The sequence below is a fragment of the Mobula hypostoma genome, chromosome 3 (genome assembly GCF_963921235.1).
Source record: "Mobula hypostoma chromosome 3, sMobHyp1.1, whole genome shotgun sequence".
Classification (NCBI taxonomy): Eukaryota; Metazoa; Chordata; class Chondrichthyes; order Myliobatiformes; family Myliobatidae; genus Mobula; species Mobula hypostoma.
Genome location: NC_086099.1, coordinates 224,526,308 through 224,550,225, shown reverse-complemented (window position 1 = coordinate 224,550,225; position 23,918 = coordinate 224,526,308). Strand labels below are relative to the sequence as shown.

The 23,918-nt window shown below is 41.8% G+C and overlaps 1 protein-coding gene across 3 annotated transcripts in view; it reads right to left on the bottom strand.

The window, feature by feature from the left end:
• Positions 1-12,490: 12,490 nt before the first annotated feature.
• The window catches only part of grinaa (glutamate receptor, ionotropic, N-methyl D-aspartate-associated protein 1a (glutamate binding)), an 88,479-nt gene continuing 77,051 nt past the window's right edge, over positions 12,491-23,918 (bottom strand). For all 3 annotated transcript variants that reach the window (XM_063044637.1, XM_063044636.1, XM_063044638.1), the window contains exons 4-7: positions 19,742-19,942; positions 16,149-16,277; positions 14,903-15,046; positions 12,491-13,890 (exon numbers count right to left, since the gene is read on the bottom strand). In XM_063044637.1, the coding sequence (XP_062900707.1) occupies positions 13,741-13,890; positions 14,903-15,046; positions 16,149-16,277; positions 19,742-19,942 (624 nt within the window). In that variant the 3' untranslated portion in view covers positions 12,491-13,740. The remainder of the gene's footprint in view (positions 13,891-14,902; positions 15,047-16,148; positions 16,278-19,741; positions 19,943-23,918) is intronic.

Below are 23,918 nucleotides of genomic sequence, written 5' to 3'. Positions count from 1 at the left end.
TTTAAACTAATTTGGCAGGGGGATAGGAACTGGAGTGGTAGTGCTGAAGATGAGGAAGCTGGGTTACAAATGGAAGGAATGTTTAGTGAGACTCCTAGCAAAGACAGGCTGCAAAAGACAGGGCAAAATTGCAGTCAACAGTATGAGTTGCAATATAGAACATAGAACAGTACAACACAGTACAGGCCCTTCAGCCCACAATGTTGTGCCGACCCTCAAACCCTGCCTCCCATGTAACCCCCCACCTTAAATTCCTCCATATGCCTGTCTAGTAGTCTCTTAAATTTCACTAGTGTATCTGCCTCCACCACTGACTCAGGCAGTGCACTGCACGCACCAACCACTCTCTGAGTAAAAAACCTTCCTCTAATATCCCCCTTGAACTTCCCACCCCTTACCTTAAAGCCATGTTCTCTTGTATTGAGCAGTGGTGCCCTGGGGAAGAGGCGCTGGCTATCCACTCTATCTATTCCTCTTATTATCTTGTACACCTCTATCATGTCTCCTCTCATCCTCCTTCTCTCCAAAGAGTAAAGCCCTAGCTCCCTTAATCTCTGATCATAATGCATACTCTCTAAACCAGGCAGCATCCTGGGAAATCTCCCCTGTACCCTTTCCAATGCTTCCATGTCCTTCCTATAGTGAGGCGACCAGAACTGGACACAGTACTCCAAGTGTGGCCTAACCAGAGTTTTATAGAGCTGCATCATTACATCGCAATTCTTAAACTCTATCCCTCAACTTATGAAAGCTAACAACCCATAAGCTTTCTTAACTACCCTATCCACCTGTGAGGCAACTTTCAGGGATCTGTGGACATGTACCCCAAGATCTCTCTATTCCTCCACACTCCCAAGTATCCTGCCATTTACTTTGTACTCTGCCTTGGAGTTTGTCCTTCCAAAGTGTACCACCTCACACTTCTCCGGGTTGAACTCCATCTGCCACTTCTCAGCCCACTTCTGCATCCTATCAATGTCTCTCTGCAATCTTTGACAATCCTCTACACTATCTACAACACCACCAACCTTTGTGTCGTCTGCAAACTTGCCAACCCACCCTTCCACCCCCACATCCAGGTTGTTAATAAAAATCACGAAAAGTAGAGGTCCCAGAACAGATCCTTGTGGGACACCAGTAGTCACAACCCTCCAATCCGAATGTACTCCCTCCACCACCACCCTCTGCCTTCTGCAGGCAAGCCAATTCTGAATCCACCTGGCCAAACTTCCCTGGATCCCGTACCTCAAGAAGATGATATCAAGAAAGTGAAAGCTAACACCCCATAAACTTTCTTAACTACCCTATCCACCTGTGAGGCAACTTTCAGGGATCTGTGGACATGTACCCCGAGATCCCTCTGCTCTTCCACACTACCAAGTATCCTGCCATTTACTTTGTACTCTGCCTTGGAGTTTGTCCTTCCAAAGTGTACCACCTCACACTTCATTAAAGACGCCCAACACCCAGGACATGGCCTCTCCTCATTGCTACCATCAGGGAGGAGGTACAGAAGCCTGAAGATGCATTCTCAATATTTTAGGAACAGTTTCTTCCCCTCCACCCTCAGTTTTCCGAATGGTCCATTAACATTGACATGCTTTTGTTCTATTATTTATTCTGTAATTTATGTTTCTGTACTACACTATTGCCATGACGTACGTCAGTGAAAATAAACTTTACACTGATTCAGAACTGAAAGGTTCATGATTTCTCTCTCATCAGGTAATGCTGAGTGTCTTCGCTGACTTTATTTCATATTTCCAATATCTGAAGTTTTTTCCTGTCTTCCCATGAGTACTACAGGGCACACCTGGGGCGCAAGCAAGCCCAGCGGAACTCTAATCCTTACCTGGCCAAGGGTGGCGGTTTCCGAAGGCTCATTCGACTTCTTTTTCCACAGCGGTTGCCCGATATACCAGGCGCTACTAGCACTCTCTGGTTTCTAGCACCTGCAGAGATTTTGCCTTGCGCGAGTGTGCATGTGTGTGTGAGGGGGAAGGAAGAGAGACACCGGGTTTATTCGAGGCACCAGGCCGCCCCGGTGCTCGACCTGCCTCCCCGCTGGGAGCGCGACGCCCCCACTTCGGTCCCCTTCTTCCGACATCCACACTTCACCGCCCCCATTGAGGCCGCTCGGTTTGTTTTATTTATCCTCTTCAAAGCCCTTCCTCCGACTCATTCTGTGTATCTGACTCCCCCCACCCGTCCTTCCCGCCAAAGCTTCGCCGTCGCACGCTCTTCCCGCCCTCGCTTCAAGTTCAACGGTCCCCGGGCTCGCGCATCCGCACGTGCGCCTGAGCAACAGTTCGTCCTCTTGCCCCGACCCTGCAGACCTCCAGGTCCTCCCGCCCCGAAGCTGCAGTCCACCACAATGACCACACCCCCCCCCAACAAGTCCTCCAGCACCGACCCTGCAGATCATCATCTGCTCCTCCCGCCCCCATCCTGCAGACCCAACCAAATGCCAACTGGAGGAGAGACTGTGCTTGATTCAGTTTTGGGAAATTAACCGTGTCAGGTGTCATATTTCTCAGGTGGAGAGCATTTTGGAGGTAGTGATCCTGGTCTTAAGAACTAGGAACAGAATTAGGCTATTCAGCTCATCCAGTCTGCTCTGCCATTCCATCATGGCTGAATCCAGATACCACTGAACTCTATACACCTGCCTTTTAATCATATCCTTTGACGATCAGGAAACAATCAACTTCCACCTTCAATTTACGCATGGACTTACCCTCCACTGCCGTCTGTGGCAGAGCATTCCACAGATTTACTACTCTTTGGCTAAAAAAAAAATCCTCCTTACCTCTGTTCTAAAGGGTACTCCCTCAGTTTTGTGGCTGTGCCCTCTAATTCTGGATATCTCCACCATAGGAAACATCCTCTCCACATCCACCCCATCTAGACCTTTCAGTATTCGATAGGTTTCAATGAGATCCCCACAAATTCTTCGAAGTTCCAGTGAGTACAGGCCCAAAGTTGCCAATTGCTCCAATGTTAACCCCTTCATTCCTGGAATCATCCTCATGAACCTCTTCTGGACTCTCTCCACTGACATAGAAACATAGAAAAACCGACAGCACAATACAGGCCCTTCAGCCCACAAAGCTGTGCTGAACATGTCCCTACCTTAGAACCACCTAGGCTTTATCCATAGCCTTCTATTTTTCTGAGCTCCATGTAGCCATCCAGGAATCTCTTAAAAGACCCTATCGTTTCCGCCTCCACCACTGGCACCAGCAGCCCATTCCACAAACTCACCACTCTCTGCGTAAAAAACTTACCCCTGACATCTCCTCTGTACCTCCTTCCAAGCACCTTAAAACTATGTCCTCTCATGCTATCTCCATGCTTTTTCCCCATTCTTGCCCCCCTTATCAATTCAGATATTCTCAAAAGGTCTTCTATTTTATGGATTAACGGGGCAAAACATGCGTTTTTCCGGAGGAGCTGTTAATCTAAGCTGCCATTCTGGACAATGACATCACCGGAACCCCTCTGCACCCTTTCTCTCCACATCCTTCCTATAGTGAGGTGACCAGAACTGAGCACAGTACTCCAAGTGGGGTCTGACCAGCATCCTACATAGCTGCAACATTACCTGTCAGCTCTTAAACTCAATCACACGATTGATGAAGGCCAACACACCATATGCCTTTTTAACCACAGAGTCAACCTGCATAGCTGCTTTGAGCGTCCTATGGACTCGGACCCCAAGATCCCTCTGATCTTCCACACTGCCAAAAGTCTTACCATTAATACTATATTCTGCCATCATATACATTATATCTGAGATATGGGACCTAAAACAGTTGACAACATTCCAAGTGCGGCCTGACTAGTGTCTTATATTCCATTCCCCTTGAAATAAATAACATTGCATTTGCCTTTTTTACCACAGCCTCAACCTGTAAATTAACCTTCTGGGAGTTTTGCATGAGGATTCCTAAGTCCCTTTGCACCTCTGATATTTGAACCTTCTCCCCACTTAGATAATATTCCACATTATTGTTCCTTCTACCAAAATGCATCATACATTTCCCAACATTTTGCAACACTATTCCATCTGCCAGTTTTTGCCCATTCTTCCAATTTGTCTAAGTCCTGCTGCAATCGCATTGCTTCCTCAGAACTCCCTACCCCTCCACCTATTTTCATATCATCTGCAAACTTTGCCACAAAACCATCAATTCCATTATCTAAATCACTGACAGACAATGTGAAAAGTAGCTGTCCCGATACTGACCCCTGAGGAACACGAGTCACCAGCAACCAACCAAAAAAGCCCCTTTTATTCGCATTCACTGCCTCCTGCCTGTCTGCCATTCCTCTATACTCTTTCCTGTAACATCATAGGATTTTAAGCAGCTTCATATGTGGCACCTTATCAGACACCTGAAAATCCAAGTAAATGAAATCCACTTCCTCTCTTTTGTCCACCCTGCTTGTTACTTCCTCGAAAAACTCTCAGATTTGTCAGGCAAGATTTCCCTTGAAAGAAAACAAGCTGACTTTGATTTATTTTCTCATTAGTCTCCAAGTACCTTTGAACCTCATCCTTAATAATAGACTCCAACACTTTCCCAACCACTGAGGTTCGGCTAATTGGCCTACGATTTCCTCTTTTGTCTTTTTCCCTTCTTAGAGTGGAGTGACCTTTTAATCTTCCAGTCCTCTAAGACCATCTGGAATCAAGTGATTCTTGAAAGATCATGACCAATACATCCATTATCTCTTCAGCAGTCTCTCGGGACTCTGGGATGACATCTGGCCCACCTTAAGACTTTTGAGTTTCCCTAGCACTTTTTCCTTTGTAACAGCAATGGCACTCACTCCTGCTCCCTGACACTCACAGACCTCAGACACATTGCTAGTGACCTCCACAGTGAAGACTGATTCAAAGTACCCATTAAGTTCATCTGCCATTATTTGTCCCCCATTACTCCCTCACCAGCATCATTTTCCAGGGGTCCAGTATCAATTCTCACCTCCCTTTTACCCTTGATATAACCGGAAAATAATTTTGGTATCCTGCTTTATATTATTGGCTAGTCTGCCCTCATATTTCATGTTTTCTCTTCTTATAGCTTTTTTTAGTTGCCTTTTGTTGGATCTTAAAAGCTTCTCAATCATCCAACTTCCCATCACTTTTGCTACCTTCTGTGTCCTTTCCTTGGCTTTTATGCAGTCTTTAACCTCCCTTGTTAGCCACAGTTACCTATCCCTGCCATTTGAAAATTCTTCCTCCATGGGGCATATCTGTTCTGCACCTTGTGAACTATTCCCAGAAACTTCATCCATCTCTACTCTGCTGTCATCCCTGCCACTAACCCCCTCCAATCCGCCTGGGAAAGGTCCTCTCTCATGCCTCTGTAATTCCCTTTATTCCATCGCCTCCGTTTCCTTGACATCCAACTCTCCCCATCTTGCACCTACCTTTAAGTGATAGAATTGCACGATGTCCGCCATCTCCAAAGGGATCCTACCAGCAAAAATATCTTCCCTCTCTGCAGGGATTACACCCTCTGTGATTCCCTTTTTCTTTCGTCCCTCCCCACAATAGCTCTCCTGGCACATATCCCTGCAAATGACAGAAATGCTATACCTGCCCATCCACCTCCTCCCCTTTCAGCTGTTCAGGGCCCCAAACAGTCATTCCACATAAGGTAACACTCACTTGGTAATTGGTGGGGTCGTCTATTGAATCCTGTGTTCCCGATGCAGCCTCCACTACTTGGGTGAGACCCTATGTAAATTGGGGGTCTACCTTGACCAGTACCTCTGCTCCATCTGCAAAATGTGGAATTTCCCAGTGGACGTACATTTTAACGACTATCCCCATCTTCGTTCTGGACATGTCACCCATGGCCTCTTTTGCCATGATGGACACTCTCAGGGTGGAGGAGCAACCTCTCATATTCCGTCTGGCTAGCCTCAAACTTGTTAGCATGAACATCGATTTCTCCTTCAGGTAATTCTTTTCTCTATTCCCCATTCTGACCTCTTGCTACTTTTCCTCACCTGCCTATCAGCTCCTCCTGGTGCCCATCCTCCTTACCTTTCTCCCGTGGTCTACTCTTCTCTCCTTCTTCTCCAGCCCTTTACCTCTTACACCTATCACCTTCTAGCTAGTTCTCCTTCTCCTCCCCCTGCTATTTTTCATTCTGGCATCCCCCCTCCCCTTCCTTTCCAGTCCTGATGAAGGGTCTCAGCCTGAAACATCAACTGTTTATTCATTTCCATAGATGCTGCCTGACCTGTTGAGTTCCTCCAGCATTTTGTGTGTGTAGTTCTGAAAAACACACCCTGGTTAGACCACATTTGGGATATTCGATTTATTTCTGGTCACCTCATTACAAGGATGAAGCTTTATAGCAGGTGCAGAGATCTACCAGGATGTCCTCTAGATTTGAGAGCATCACAAGGATAAGTTGAGCAATCCAGGACTTTTTCCTCTAGACAGGATGAGAGGTGACTTGATAAAGGTTTACAAAATAATTTCCCCAGGGTGGAAGTAGCTAATATAAGGGGACATCATTTTAAGATGATTGGGGGAAAGTATAGAGAGGGATGTCAGAGGTAGGTATTTTAACACAGAGTGGTGGGTGTGTGGAATGTGCTGTAACTGTGCTATAGTATTCTATGTTCTTTTGAAAGGGTGCAGAGATTTAACAAAATGCTGTCTGAATTAGAAAGCGTGTTTTCTGAAGAAAAGTTGAGCGAGATAGGGCTTTTCTCTTTGGAGCGAAAGTGGATGAGAGCTGACTTGATGGAGGTGTATAACATTTTAAGAGGCATAAAGTTGACAACTTGCACCTTTTACCCAGGGCAGCAATAGCCTATATCAGAGGTCACATTTTTAGGGTGAGTGAAGGAAATTTTGGGGAAGATGTCAGATGTATTTTTTTTAACGCAGTGGTAAGTACCTGGAATGCATTGTTGGGGTTGGTGGTAGAGGCTGATACGTTCAACAGATCCTAGATAGGAATATAGATGAAAGAAAAATTGAGAATTATAGACTATGTAGGGGAGATGGGTTGAATTAATCATGGGGTAGATTCAAAGGTCAACACAACAGTATGGGTGAGGGGCCTGTATTGTGTGCTATATGGTTCTGTGTTGTTTGCTATTAATTATATACAAAATTAAGAACCAGAAATCAGGTATGGAATTTACCTTATTTAAAACTACTCTAACCATCATCTTTTGTCCAGTTAATAGGTGGCAAAGTGGAATGCATGGAAAATTCCAAGTATATTTTTCATTATCATTAGCTCCTGTTTTTCTTTTGCCTCTCCATGAGATGTGGAGAGCGAAAGACAAAATGTTTGTTCATAATGCCCCACTATCACTGTGAAGGATCATGAAACCAACTAGTCCAATTTCTTGTTGTCTCTATAAAGAGAGCCATAGAATGCTACAGCAGAGAAACAGGCCGCTCAGCCCATTTTGTATGTGCTGAACTATTAATTTGACTGGTCACATCGACCTGCAACCAGATCGTAGCCTTCCATACCCCTCCCAGCCATTTACCTAACCAAATTTCTCTTAAATGTTGAAATTGAACCAAAAATCTACCTCTTCTGCTGGCAGCTTGTTCCACCCTCTGAGTGAAGAAGTTTCCCCTCAAACTCCACTTAAATATTTTACCTTTCATCCTTATCCCATGACCTCTAGTTCTAGTCTCACCCAGTGTCAGTGGAAAAACCTGCTTGCATTTACCCCTATCCATACCCTTTATAATTTTGTATACCTCCATCTAATCTCCACTCATTCCCCTAAACTCCAGGGAATAAAATCCTAACCAAGTCAACAATTTCCTCTAACTTAGGTCCTCAAGTCCCAGCAATGTCCTTGTAAATTTTCTTTGCAATCTTTCAATCTTACTGATATCTTTCATATTTTACATATTTCTTTTCTCTCATTCCTTTTGAAAGAGAACCGGTAAGTACCAGTAAGCACGTGATAAGCCTACTGCCAAGTAAGTTACTTACCTTCGGAATAGTTGTTCACTGAAGTAAGAAAGTTGGATAATGATTTAGATTGAAATTTTAATCTTGAGTTAGCACGATAACGGTATTAATACAATTGCCACCTTCTCCAAGATAATTTTAAATACAGAAAATGATAAATAAGATTGGGGGAAAATTAATAACTTTAGTAATCAAAAGATCTGTATTTTCTTTGTTCAAAGCTAAATTCAACACAAAAATGCTGAATTAACAGCTGGTTCAAGAACTTATTTAAACTGTTTAGTGCATGAAAAGTTTATTCAGGTAATCACTGCAATGAAGCACAAGTTAATAGAGTAATACAGTAGTCTCTGAAGTGTATTTACCTCTGCATTTACAGACCTCTGACCGTAGTGTCAGTTGGGCACATAACCAGTAACAGTAAACACTAAGGTGCTGAGAAAACTGAACAGTTAAGAGTGGCTTTGCTCAAAATTTCAGCAAGCTCAAAACATGAATAACACAGTAAACTTTTCATAAGGTGCATAGCTTACATCAAACAGTGAAAACATCCAGAGCCCACTCTCCTACCCAATAACCCAGAAGGAAAAGAGATTGTAGAAAACATGGGTGCTGCAACTTCAGAATAATCCAGGGTTTAGAAAAAAAAGCATTCAGCAGTCTCAAATGCATTCCAGAAATAAAGCTAAATCTTAAGTCTATTTTAAAAAATTATTTTGAAATAAATTTCAAATGCTGCACCAAACAGGTTTGAACCATGCATAAAAGATAGGTAATAAATACTCTCAAATCTTATAAATACAATACATCCAGGGCCAGTTTTAGTTGAAAGCTGCATAACTGAAGTGAGGAATTATAAACAAACTCGGACATTTTTAAGTTGTATCAGAGGTGATGTACCTTCAAAAACAAGACACAGAAATCCTGTCAACATTATCATAGAGAAATTAATTCTATAAATAATTGCTTGTGGCAAAGACACAGCAAGATAAAATTTTCAAATTAGTAGGTATAATCTGGATTAAGCGACCAAAAACAAAACCTGATCAACTAGGAGGCAGATAAAACAGTTATGGTTGAAAATTGCTAAAATGCATCTGGTATATGCTTGTTCACTTTGGAAAGACACTCTGAAATTAGACAAATGAAATAAATAGGAATTATTTTCATATAAATTTTAGGATGACCTCAATTTCTGGATTGCAAATTCATATTTTTGAAAAGCTTTTTTGCATAAACAATTTCGAAGTTTTATTGCATGACAACTTCAAAGATCACACACACACATTTCCCCATCCAGGTGGCAAAACTCAGCATTATAATATAAACTGTCTGCAGTGTACAAATCATCTACACTACTTTCATCTACTTTCTCCCAATCATTTTTAAGGGCAACCTTTGCAATACCAGTCTCATTATCTAGAATCACAATGCCTACTTGTTGCCAAGAACACTACTTTCACAATTACATTAGAAGCCAAGCATTTCAACAGAGATTCTTAGTTAGAAAACATGAGGCACCTATTTCACGTTTCCAGTCGTATAGGACCCAAGGAGCTAGAAGTGAAGGGGAAACGTATTAACTCGCTATACCCAAAAAGTTACATCATCAGTAGAATTCGACCACAAAAGAAATGGTTGTAATCCACAATATTCCAAACTACAGTTCTCCCCTGGTATTCATGTCTTCAATGAATGGAAGAAAGGCACAACTTCACTGGCAAAGGAAAAGGACCTATAATTGTATCTTCCCAAAGGCAAGAATCACAGAGGTTGGAAATTTGAAATAAACAAAAATGCTGCAAATTCTTAGCAAGTCGGACGGCATCTGCAGAAAAAGAAAAACAAGGCTAATTTTTCAGGTCAAGTGCTCAGAACCAGACCATGTTTCCATAGTAGCTTATGCTGAAGATCATGTTGAGTGGATCGTCTCTTCTGGTTAGAGTCATAGAGAAGTACTGCACAGAAATAGACCATTCAGCCCATCTAGTCCATGCCGAACACTGGGACCATAGCCCTCCATACCCCCGCTATCCATATCCATGACTCCCCTACTATTGGGAACATCCTCTTCACATCCACTCACTATAGACCTTTCAATATTCCATTGATTTCAATGATATTCCCAACCCCCACCCCTGCTAATTCTTCTAAACTCTAGAGGCCATTAGATGCTCCTCATATGCTCCTCACTGAATTTGCTCTTCATTTAGAAAACAGTCTGTGTCTTTATTCCTTCAACCAAAGTTCATGACCATACATTTCCCCACATGGTATTTCTCTGCCACTTCTTTACCCATTCTCCCAATCTGTCTAAATCCATCAACAGACTCCCTGCTTCCTCAACCCTACCTGTTCCTTTACCTATATTTGTAAAATATTGAGTGAAATGTTTGCAGAATTTCAATCTAGTTGGTTAAAACCATTTCCAAACTTTTCTCTTATGTGAAAAAAATTTATTTTTCATCTTACCCTTGCACAGTGATTATAGGTAAGAAAATTTATTCAATTGAGATTAAATTGCCAAGTATTCCAGCTAACTACTATTAGCATACAGTGATACCATGGAACTAATCGCAAGTATTAAACACAAAGTCCAAATTCAAACTACAGTCCCCATTTTCCCATCCCCCCCAAAAAAAACCTTTAGGTTTTCTCTAACACAATTTGATCTGTATTGATGACATTTCCACAAATGTAAAATGTTTGGACATGTAATTATAATCCTGAAATAAAGAAACCATGCTGGAAATACTGTAGGGGTGAGACATGATCTTTCTAAAAATGAGTGACTGATTATCCTAACCCTTAGCTAATATAGAGGAAATCAGAAACAAGAATGAAATCATTGGAATGCTTTGCAGGCATGTTAATAATTCAAGTCAGCACAAAGTTTTCGTAAAGTAATAGAGCAATACAACACAGAAATAGGCCCTACGGCCTATCCAGTCCATGCCAAACATACACAAAATGCTGGAGGAACTCAGCAAGCCAGGCAGCACATATGGAAAAGCGTACAGCTGACATTTTGGGCCAATCTCTTCAGCAGGACTCTGCCTGAAACATCAACTGTACTCTTTTCCATAGATGCTGCCTGGCCTGCTGGGATCCTCCAGCATTTTGTGTGTGTTGCTTGGATTGCCAGCATCAGCAGATTTTCTCTCGTTTATTATTCTGCCTAGTCCTGGTAGTAGAACAATTCAGGCTTCAATATACTAGACTAGTACATTGAAGCCTGGACTGGTAACCTGAGGCATTCTCATGCTGTTAATTGGCAAGTTAAACTTATTTAATTGAATAAATCTGGAATTTAAGAGATAGTATCAGTAATGGTAGCTATGAAACTTCCAAGCAGGCATAATAAGCTACCTCGTTGATGAAAACCCTTCAGCTAATGAAGCCTGCCGATTCTACTGGTCTGCTGAGACTTCAAGCCAAACAGTAATTGGCTTAGCAAGTGACTCAGTTTAAAGATCAACTATGAATAGACCATTAATGTCAGCTTTATCAGTGATGTCCATATCCTATGATCAAATGAAGGGCCAGAGACATATTTATCTCCACAGATGCTGCCTGTCCAGCTGAGTACTTCCCAGAATCTTCTTTTTTTTTAAACAGTAGTTTTTCTTTTAAAAACATTGACTACAATTTTAAACTCACAACTGAAAACAAAGTTGAGATTGTGGAACAACCAAATTCCAAAAATAAAATCCTAATATATTAGTGGGCCTGTAGTTCAGCAGTACAAATTCATACTAGCCCAAAACCATAAGTGAGCCACGTCAGCAGGATTATGTTACAAAATAAAGACAATTTTAAAACCTTACTATTGCTTTTTCATGTCCCATAGCCACCTATGAAAAGATGTTCAAGCATTTTCTTGTAAACTAACGCATTTTTTTTAAAGTCAAACTTGCATGGAATCCAGACAGTTTTTCAATGTATCAAGGATGTAAAAGGGTCACACTGTGCAATAGAAAAATACATAGTATGTTCAGGAGAAAGAAATATCTAAACTTCTGCTTGTCCAATTACTACAGCACACTTGACCAAACACCATTATTTAAAACTAGTTTTACTCATGCATTTTCAACAGCTGTACAAGCTCTGGGTTCACAGTAAAAAAAAACACTTTTTTAGAAATTTAAGCACAATACATTCTTCTCACTTTCATTTAACAGTTATAAATTAAACTATTTTCTTAAACTGTAAATTTATTTGCACCAGCTTCCTTCATTATCCTTCATTACCTCATGCTTTCTCGTTGTGAAGACTTGAGCATCGAAGTGCATGTAACTCTGATTTGTTCAATTATGTCATATCTGATACATGGTCCCATGAAATGTTCATATCAAATCAGTCACAACAAAAAACAAAAAATAAGTACACTAAATGATTATTTTAATTGCAAGAGTTAGGTGCATCATAGAACATTAAAAGCTGTTGTCCTTTGCAGGTTCCTCTTCTTCATCAACCTGTGCTAATCCCAACAGTTGAAGAAACTGGGATTAAAAAAACCCAATTTCTTCAGCTGAACACACTGATAAATGGGACAATGACTTAAACTGAGATCATTACAGCTTGATTAATGAAAGTATAACAAAATCATTTTCAGTTATCTGTTAACAATTCAAGAGAACCCAACATTTAAATCTATTGAGCTATTTTCACACGGACTCAAAACCTACTCCCTAGCGGTGGGAGATGGGGAAGTATGGCATCACTGACAGCAATCTATGAATCTGAGAATTAAATTATGAGTATGCAGTTAAGTCCATTGTAATGATGCACAGCAATAATACTTGGAAACTATGATTACTTAGCCCCAAAATACAGTTTGCACTCCAAGAACACATCTCTAATTCAACTAGCTAAAGAGCATATTGGATGTATGCTAATTGATATCTTCTTAGCAAGGTCCAAAGCTCTCCCCATTAGTAAAGGTAAGCTTCTTTCAAATGAAGAAAAATCGCTTCAGTCTATAAGCTCCAACTTCTTTCAAGGGCCAGAGGTGGCTAATTGTGGCTTTATTAAATTTTCTGAACTGCCACTACAACAGCACGATTCTTTTACAAATTTTGTTCTTTGCCTTTCTACTCATTCACATCCACTGCTCAACCTCCCGTCTAGCCTGCAAAGTAAAACTCCTTCAATTCTTCACACAGTGTTGGCCTGCATAAGTCAACAAGATTAATATATTAAAGATATTGATACTAAATTAAAGTGTCAGAATTCACAATTTTACAGGATTCACATTTAGTAAGTTAATTTTAATATTGCCAACTTAGAAATTCTAAACGTGCAGGTTGAGGTTGGGATTGTACAGACCCTGAACTAGAATTCAGCATGTTTACAGGCATAGGATTTTTGTTCTCAAGTTGCCTTAAATTCAGAATACTTCAATTTGTTACCATAATAAAAGTATTTTGCAATATAGTTTCAATCTCCCAGAAAAAAAATCTTCAGTTTTAAGAGGACTATTTGCAATCTTCAAATCTCTGGACTGGACCAAGGGATCCTTAAACTCACAGGACTATATGGTGAAGGGGGATTAACCTGATTCCCCAAGCAACTGAGATTGAAAGCCCTGGTATCCACAGTGAGGCTGTACATTCACAGCTGCCCATCCATGCAAACATGCTTATTCACAGGGGAGGCAATTGGACTGTTCAAAAGGAAGATTCATTAATCTAGACAATACAAGGAAAGATGGCTTTAGGATAATTTTTCGCCAGGGACATGTTCTTCCTTGTCCATCAAGATCTCACTCTCTGCTGTGCCCGATGATCGTCATGATGAACAAAAAGATATTGATGATGTCGGTATAGAGGTTGAGCGCTGCAAAAACATATTCCTCTGGACTGATAACCAGCTTTTTATTCCCCAAGATCATCTGTGTGTCAATGGCCAAAAACTGTAAAAGAATAGTAAAAGAGTTAGACTGGACAGTTAGCATAGACAAGTTCTTCATAGAATCCATGCCAAATGTGATGGCTATCTACACTAATCCCACTTGCCTGCATGAGGTCATGTTTCCTACCAAAGCACCTGGCCAAACACCCTTTTAACATTGTATCTGCCTCTACCTTGTCCTCTGTAAAGTTATTCCAGATAGTCACCATAGAAACTACCACTCGGTAAAAAACTTATCCCTTAAATCCCCCTGGAATTTCTCCATATGAGAAGCATGTGATGGCTGGAGTTTAGGAGAAAGAGGGGGAAATCTCATTAAAACTTGCTGAATAATTAAAGCCCTAGATACGGTGGATGTTGAGAGAATGTTTCCAATAGGAGAGTCAAGGACCTGAGGGCACAGCCACAGAATAGAAGGACATCCCTTTAGAATAGAGATGAGGAGGGATTTCTTCAGTCAGGGGTTGGTAAATCTGTGAAATTCATTGCCACAAATGGCTGTGGAGGCCAGATCAATGGGTATATTTAAAGTGGAGATTGACAGTTCTTGATTAGTAACAGTGTCAAAGGTTACAGGGAGAAGGCAGGAGAATGGGGTAGAGATGGATAATAAATTAGCCACGATGGAATAGCTGAGCAGAGTACGTGAGCTAAATAGCCTAATTCTGCTATGTCTTTATGGTCTATGCAAAAAATGTTTTGTATCATTTTATATAACACCGTGACTCTCACGTCTAATTAAACATCAGACAGCCTATACTTAAAGCCTTAAGCAGAGATGAAGTTGGTAACTTAGGCAAATGTGCACCTGGCTTGGGAAAAATGATAGCTTAGGCTGGGAGGAATCCGTTCCAGTGCCCCCCGCCCCACCCAGAATTTGTTGCCACGGATCCATTCCATGGGCAGTCACAGCTTGTTATAAAAAGAGTATTAGCGTCATCTTATAATTTGAATTTGAGGGAAACGAGACAGGAAAGATGAGCCTTTTCCTTTCGTGAAGCATTTATACTTACCACTGTAAAGATCAGTGCACCAACAGATGCATACACGATCTGGAGAATCCGGTTTTGCATAAAAATGCAAAGGATTCCAAAGAAAAAGAGCACGACAGCGGACACCAGCATCACACCCATACAGGAAGTAAAGTCATATTTCGTCTGTGAAGTAGGAAACAACCCCATTAGCAAGCCAACGGTCCAAGTTCCAAAGATACCAACACTATCCTTAGTACATGGGAACATACAGCGAAACGCATCATTTGCGTTAACAACCAACACAGCCTAAGGATGTGCTGGGGTCAGTGCTCAAGTGGCGCCACCATAGCATGTCCACCAGAACACAATAAGCAACAAAGCAACTGCAAAACAAACCCCGTTCCACCCGCCCATCCACAAACATATGGGAAGACATAAAACAAGTACAGAACTTTTGATACTTAGGAAGCTGGGTGACATCAGGTAGGAGGTGCGACTTGGACATCAAAAGAAGAATAGGGATGGCAAGACACCTTTATGAGAATGAAGAGTATACTGACCTATACTGACCTTAAGCTAGGCATGACTCAGAGTACTGAAATGTTACGTTTATCCTGTTATGTTATATGGCTCAGAATGTTGGACAATATCTAGTAACATGAGGAAACGAATTGTAGCAGCAGAGATGTGGTTTTTGAGGAGGATGCAAAGCATATCATGGACAAAACGAATATCTAACGAGGATGTCATGAACAGAGCAAACACAAAAAGAGAAATAATGTATGGGATCATGAAAAGGCAACATAACTTCATTGGACATGTGATTAGGAAAGAGGAGTTAGAATGCACTGTAGTTATGGGAAAGATTGAAGGGAAGAAAGCAAGAGGAAGACAAAGACAAATGATGATGAAGACAGCAGCCAGAGAATTGGAAATGAATACCAATGAATTGATCCATTTGACCCGAAACAGGAGTATGTGGGCCATGGCAGTCAAAGCTCAAACTGGGCATGGCACCTGATGATGGTGATGATTTTAACCACAACTCAGGCCTGCAGACACTGTGCTTTGACCTCCCAGGTAACAATCATGTCCCAGTTTGACCACAAGAGTGAGAGTGACAGACTTACAAAACTAAAAGTCAAATTAAAGATAATTCAACCTGCTAATGGTTACACATTGGCTATTCAGTTACACATCATGTTTTGGAATCCAGGTATTCCTTAAATCATTAATTGCCACATTGGGGCCAGGCATATGTATGTAACAAGTCTGCAAAGCTTACCTGCATGGAGAAGATCACAACGGTAAAGCAAACAGCTGCAGTGATCCCGACGGCCATCACGACAGATTCCGTATTGTAGAAACTGGCAATCATTCCAACCATGTACGACATACTCAGAGTCAGGATGGACTGCAGACAGAAGAGCCACCGTGAATAGGCTGCAAAGACAATGTTTACACCGCTATGGATCAGCGGTGTTCAACGGTGCACGTTTCTCTATGCTGGGGCAAGGGAGGCAACACTGAGCGATTGGCTGAATAAACTGTTTTTGTGCTGCACAACAGCACCTCTTACTTACTTAGAAGTTTACACAGATTCGACATGTCACCTAAAACTTTGACATACTTCTATAGGTGCACATTAGAGAGTATCCTAACTAGTTGCATCGCAGCCTGGTATGGAAACACCAGTGCCCAAGAACAGAAAAGGCATTCCACAGCTCCCAAATTAGTTTCTTTTAGAAAGAGATGGATGCAGCCCAGTCCATCACAGGTAAAGCCCTTTCCACCATTGAGCACATTGACAAGGAGCTAGGCCTCAAGAAAGCAACATCTATCATCGAGAACTCCCACCATCCAAGCAATGCTCTCTTCTCACTGCTAACATTGGGCGGGAATTACAGGAGCCTTATATCCTACATCACCAAGTTCAGTAACAATTATTACCCTTCAACCGACAGGCTACTGAATCAGTATGGATAACTTCACTCACCTCAACACCAAACTGATTCCACAACCAACAGATTCACTTTCAAGGGCTCTACAACTCATGTTCTCAGTATTATTTTATATCATTTGCACAATTTGTCTTCCTTTGCTACTGTTTGGAGTGAAAACTTTCACTAAAAAAAATTGAGTCAGAAACCTGAAGAATGTTTCCAAGATTTTGTGTTTAAAAAGCAGCTAATGTGGGAGATGTGGAATGCTTTTTTGCTCTGTATCTCAGCTAATAGTTGTGATTAAATTAAATGCAGCTGATCATAGCCTTTGCTTTAGGTTACAATGGAAGAAGCAACCTCAGCTCAATGATTCAGCAACTAGTTCAACTAGTACAGCAAACTAGTTCAAAATCATAAAGCAGTTTCCAGTTATATCTTCATATAAGGAGTCTGAAGGGAATCAAATCAACAAAATTAAGGCCATCAGACCAGTTACCATTACTATTTAATTTAGACCACTGTAAGACATAGGAGCAGAATTAAGCTATTTGGCCCATCAAGTCTGCTCCGCTATGCCACCATGGGTGATCCACTTCCCTCTCAACCCCATTCTCCTGCCTCCTCCCCGTAACCTTTGATGCCCTATCAATCTCTGCTTTAAATATACTCAATAACTTGACCTCCATAGCTGCCTGTGGCAATGAATTCCACATATTCGCAACCCTCTGGCTAAAGAAATCCCTCCACATTTCTATTCTAAAGGGATATCCCTTTATTCTAAGGTTATGCCCTCTAGTCCTAGACTCCCCTACTATAGGGAACATCCTTTTCACATCCACTCTATCTACATCTTTCAGTATTTGATAGATTTCAATGAGATCACCCCGATTCTTCTAAACTCCAGCAAGAGAAGACCCAGAGCCTTCACACCCGCCTCATGTTAACCCTTTCATTTCCGGAATAATTCTCAAAGTAAATTTATAATCAAGTTCATACATATTACCACATACAACCCTGAGATTATTTTTCTGTGGGCACACACAGCAAATTTACAGAACAGAATTCTAGTGACAAACAAGTGAAGATCTGCAGATGCTGGAAATCCAATTGTTGGTTGAAGAGGTGAAGGGCTGGAGAAGAGGGAATCTGATAGGCGAGGCCAGAAGACCATGGAAGAAAGGGAAGAGGAGGAACACCAGTGGGACGCGCTGGACATGTAAGGACATGAGGTGAGAGAGGGAATGGGAATGGTGGGCGGGGAGGGGTGGCTAACCAGATGGAATACAAGGTGTTGTTCCTCCAACCTGAGTGGGGCCTCATCACGGCAGTAAAACAGTAGAGCAGGCCATAGACTAACATGTTGGAATGGGAATGGGAAGTGGAATTAAAATGGGTGGCCACTGGGAGATCCTGCCTTCCTGGTGGATGGAGCGTAGATGCTCGGGGAAGCGGTCTCCCAATCCACGCCGGGTATCACTGATATACAGGAGGCCACACCAGGAACACTGGATACAGTAGTTGACCCCAAAAGACTCACAGGTGAAGTCGCCTCACATGGAAGGACTGTTAGGGGCGCTGACTGATAGTGGGGGAGGTGGTGTAAGGGCAGGTCTAGCACTTGTTCTGCCTGCAAGGATAAGTGCCAGGAAGGAGATCAGTGAGGAGCGATCCCTGCGGAAAGCAGAAAGTGGGGGTGGAGGGAAAGATGTGATTGGTGGGGGGATCCCATTGGAGATAGCAGAAGTTACAGAGAATTTTGAGCTGGACATGGAGTCTGTTGGGGTAATATGTATGGGCAAAAGGAATCCCATCCCTGGTGGAGTGGCACGAGGACAGGGTGAGGGCAGACGTGCACAAAATGTAAAAGATGCAGGTGAGGGGAGTGTTGATGGAGGAGGAAAAGAAGTTCCTTTCTTTGAAAGAGGATATCCCCTTAGTTCTGAAAAATTCTAGTGAACCTCCTCTGGACCCTCTCAAATGCCAACATGCCTTTTCTTAGATAAGAGGCCCAAAACTGCTTATAATACTCCAAGTGAGGTTTGACCAATGCCTAGTAAAGCATTACATCCTGCTTTTATAATCTAATCCTCTCAAAATGAATGCTAATGTTGTATTTGCCTTCCTTACCACTGACTCAACCTGTAAGCAGTAAATTTACTGCTAGTAATTTACATCTACACAGACCACATGCAAATATTAACGATGCTATTTGATTTACCAGAAAGTACATGCACTATTGTTAAATATATGGATAGAGACCCATATTGTTTCAACAAACTTCAGAATGAATCAGAAAACAAACAGAAGTTAGCTGATAATATTAATAACTTTATTTGTAGAGCACTTTTCATATAGGTGATGTAGTTTAAAGTGCTTTACAATAGGATGAAGTGCAAACATGAAAATAAAAGACAAAAAGATGTTAGTTTAAAGCAAGGTTAAATAAATAGGTTTTGAGTTGGTGTTTAAAAATGCCAACTGAGTCTGCATCCCTTATAGTTTTAGGGTTTGAATTCCACAGTTTAGAAACAAGTTCAAAAAAGCTGACCTGCCAATTATCTTTTGAGGGAGATTGTCTAAAGTTAAGAGACCAACAGAAGATGACCCAAGAGTTCAAGCAATATTATAAAACAAAAATGATTCTGTGATGTACTCCAGTCCCAGTGCATTAAGTGCTAGTTAAACAGGAGTTAATTATGTAGTGAGGAAAAAATCTTTAATCAAGGGATAACCTTTTTGTACCCTCTCAAGCTAGTTACCAGCAGAAAACCTTTCCAAAATGTCAAGTGCCCTCATTGGTCAAAGGGCAAATCACATCTTAATTCAATTCCGAATTTATCTTCCCCACTCCCAATCTCCTGTTCCCCTATTGAGCTCCTATACTTTGGAGTAAACTCTGGCAAGGCAAACTGCCATTAATGTTATAGTTACCTACCAATGCAACAAGATTCCAGGGGTGTTTCCTTCTGAACTCTCCACAACAACTGAGAGCAATAAGTGAGACGAAGAATACTCCATACGACACATAGTAAAGCCAAGGGGTGCGCCTCACAAATTCCTTTGCTTCAGTCACGAATGTACAGATGCACACAAAGGCAAACGTCACCAACAGCTGTACAGTCAATACCAAGTAGACCTGAAAGGAAGGACAATTATCATTCTTGTGAATATCAAGAGTTATAAAATCCAGTACTTCCAATAGATAATTATTAGGCTTGTGCATCCCCCAGCTCACTGTTGCTTCCATGTTCTTGTCAAACTACAGTGGGGATATGGTAACAACTGAGAAAGCACAGGAAAGATTGACCAGGATGGTGCTTGGAAAGAAAGGCTTTACTTGGGAGATTGGACAGGCTACATATATTCACACTGGACTGCAGGAGGCTGAGGTGTGACCTTGTAAAGGCTCACAATATTATGAGGGGAATGGATATGATAGATGATCAGAATGCTTTTTCGATGAGCAGGGGACAATTATGAGATGGCACAGGTTTAAGATGGGAGGGGAGAGATTTAAAAGAGATCTGAGCAAGGGTTTTTGTCCCAAAAACAGAAAGTGGACAGGTCCGTAGATTTTTAAAAAATTAGAAGGAAAATGGCCAAACTCAGGCAAAAGGGACTAACTCACTGAGACACTCTGGTTGTTTTAGATGAATTGTACAAAGAGCCTGCTTCCATGCCTATATGATTCTCTGACTGTCAACAGATACAGATTCCTTAAGGATGCCATAGCAAGGGGTGATGGGGCTGTAGTGGAGATAAGCTCCCACTACCTATTAAATGCTCCCAATGGTGTTCATCTCAAATAGACTGTGACAACCAAGAGCCTTTACCTGTGGCTTAGATACGAAGCTCACTGCAACCATTTTCACTGACAGGATAAGGGCAAAGGTGGGTTACTGGCACCTTAAAATCAGTCACTTCAGACAGATGAGGCTTATCAGCCATGGTTGGCAGCTCATCTAGGAGAACGAAAACTCTGATCTCAGCCTCCACTGTCTTACAGCTGTATCCACTTGTGGGGAAAGGCTTTGAGAGTAAACCCTGAGGATAAATCCAGAGCTGGAATCCCTAGGCAGTCCTATGTTGAGTTATATACTGACTGGCAACTCCTGCGACGCTGATGGTGCTAAAATGTATCGTTCTCTCTAGTTTCTTTGGATTCATCAGCTGCATGGAGAGAGGGAAGCCTGTTACATGGGCAACAGTTTGCTTTCCTTATCGTACTGCCCCAGCTTGCAAGTTAACTTGTATCGACAGCTAGGATGCAACAACCATGGTCAATCCCAATGAATGAAGGGCCTACCCACTATCCGATACCACTGTCCATTGACAACTTCCATTATTTTTCTGATGACAAAGAGTGATCAAGCAGAGCTGACTGGAGTGACAGGATGGAACTGGTTAATTTTCCCACACGGCCTGGTAGTTAACAGTGTAGATAATGGTACTGGAACCACTGGCTCTATGTTGCGGTCAGCTCTGAAGGCAGTCCTTTAGTAATACATCACGTAGATAGTGTAGAAAATTGTCATAAGTTACAACAGGATATTTTAAAGAATGCAGAGCTGGGGTGAGAATTGGAAGATCTGAAGAAGTGTGAGGTGATTTACATTGGAAAGTCGAATTTGAAGAGTTAATGGTAGGATTCTTCGCAGCTTGGAGTAGCAGATGGATTCTGGGGTCCACGTCCATAGATCCCTCAAGGTTGTCACGCAAATTGATAGGCTGATTAAGAAGGCAGACTGTGTGCTGGCCTTCATTAGTTCGGGGATTGGGTTCAAGACCAGTGAAGTTGCAGCTACACTACTGCGCCACCCTTTACCAAAGATTGGACCTAGATTTAGTATTTCTGAAAGATGGGCAAGAAGGGAAAGTGTTGTAGCATCACGAGCTAGAAAGATTAATAAAACAGCACCGAAGGATACCAGCTCGGATGACAGGAAATTTGTATGAATGGAGCTAAAAAAAATAGTCTGAAAACACTAACAAGAATGAAAACTGAATCACAAACAGCACTGGTACTGCCAAGAAGACCTTTCAACAGAAATTAGAAGCACTGCTTTAAGGGTTCAATGAGCGACATGGTGGCACTGTGGTTAGTACAACAGCTTTACAGTGGCAACTGTAAGATCATGGTTCGATTCCCGCACTGTCTATGAGGAGTTTGTACATTCCCCCGTGACCCCTGTGGGTCTGCTCCAGGAGCTCCAGCTTCCTCCTACATTCCAATGACATACAGGTTAGGGTCAGTGAGTTGCGAACACTGTCCCCTCTAAGCTCCATGGATGCACAAATGCACAGTAACTGAAATGCTCCCAAACACATAGCCCTTGTTGCCACACAGCTGGAATAAAGACAGATGAGCAAAAGTTTAAAAACTGTGAAAGATTTTCTTTGTTCTACTGTATTTCATTATACCATTCAAGCAATACATCAAAAATGTGATTTTTCAATTTCCATTCTAAATGTTCATAGTATACATGTTGCACAAAAAAAACATTTAAAGTGCCATACAGTTTCCAGGCCTTGTAAACATTTCCTGCTCAGTTGGTCTGTGCAGCTGTAAAAAAAAATTAGAGGCATCGTTGGTTGTGGGTATGCTATGTTGGCGCCAGAAACATGGTGACAGCTCAAGGCTGCTCAGCACAACCTTCACTGATTTGATTTGATGAAAAACGATGCATTTCACTGCAGGATTTAACGTACAAGTGACAAATAAAGCTAATCTTTATCGTCATGGGTGACTTTAATCTGCATTCAGGCTGAGCTTACCACATTCGGAGCAATAGTGCGTCTGCAGCAGAAATTCCTGGAGAATCTGTGCGAAGGATTTTTGGATAATACGTCAATTACCTAACTAAAAGCAAACCAACTAAACAGGGTATTGTATGATGAGAAGGGATTAATTAGCAATCTGATTGCGCAAGTCCCCTTGGGGAGGAGTGGCCATAATAAGACACAGTTCTTAATTAAGATGGAGAATACCCTGGTTGGTTCTGAGAGACAAATCTGATTTCAATGAAGTCTCAGAGCAGCTGCAGAGCCAGCTGTCACAGTATGAGGTGAACAGATTGGAAAATCTTACTCCGAGTGTGACAGTGAATGGCAAACATTTAACGAATCATGGATAAATTATAATTACTTGCTCCTGTCAGATAAAAACAATGTGATTCAACCATGACAAAAAGAAAATTAAGGGAGTCAAATTCAAAGTAAAATTTATTACTAAAGAACCTATACGTTACCATACATTACACTGAGATTCAATTTCTTGCATGCATTTGCAGGAAAATAAAGAAATACAATAGGTTTTACGAAAAAAAACACTATACATAGAAAGACAGAAAACCTACAGCATGATACAGGCCCTTCGGCCCACAAAGTTGTGCCAAACATGTCCCTACCTTAGAAATTCCTAGGCTTAACCATAGCCCTCTATTTTTCTAAGCTCCATGTACCTATCCAAAAGTCTCTTAAAAGACCCTATCGTATCTGCCTCCACCACCGTTGCCAGCAGCCCATTCCACGCACTCACCACTCTCTGCGTAAAAAACTTACCCCTGACATCTCCTCTGTACCTTCTTCCCAGCAGCTTAAACCTGTGCCCTCTTGTGGCAACCATTTCAGCCCTGGGGAAAAAACCTCTGACTATCCACACGATCAATGCCTCTCATCATCTTATACACCTCTATCAAGTCACCTCACATCTTCCGTCGCTCCAAGGAGAAAAGGCTGAGTTCACTCAACCTATTCTCATAAGGCATGCTCCCCAATCCAGGCAACATCCTTCTAAATCCCCTCTGCACCCTTTCTATGGCTTCCACATCCTTCCTGTAGTGAGGCGACCAGAACTGAGCACAGTACTCCAAGTGGGGTCGGACCAGGGTCCTATATAGCTGCAACATTACCTCTCGGCTCCTAAATTCAATTCCACGATTGATGAAGGCCAATACACCATATGCCTTCTTAACCACAAAGTCAACCTGTGCAGCAGCTTTGAGTGTCCTATGAACTCGGACCCCAAGATCCCTCTGATCCTCCACACTGCTAAGAGTCTTACCATTAATACTATATTCTGCCATCGTATTTGACCTACCAAAACGAACCAC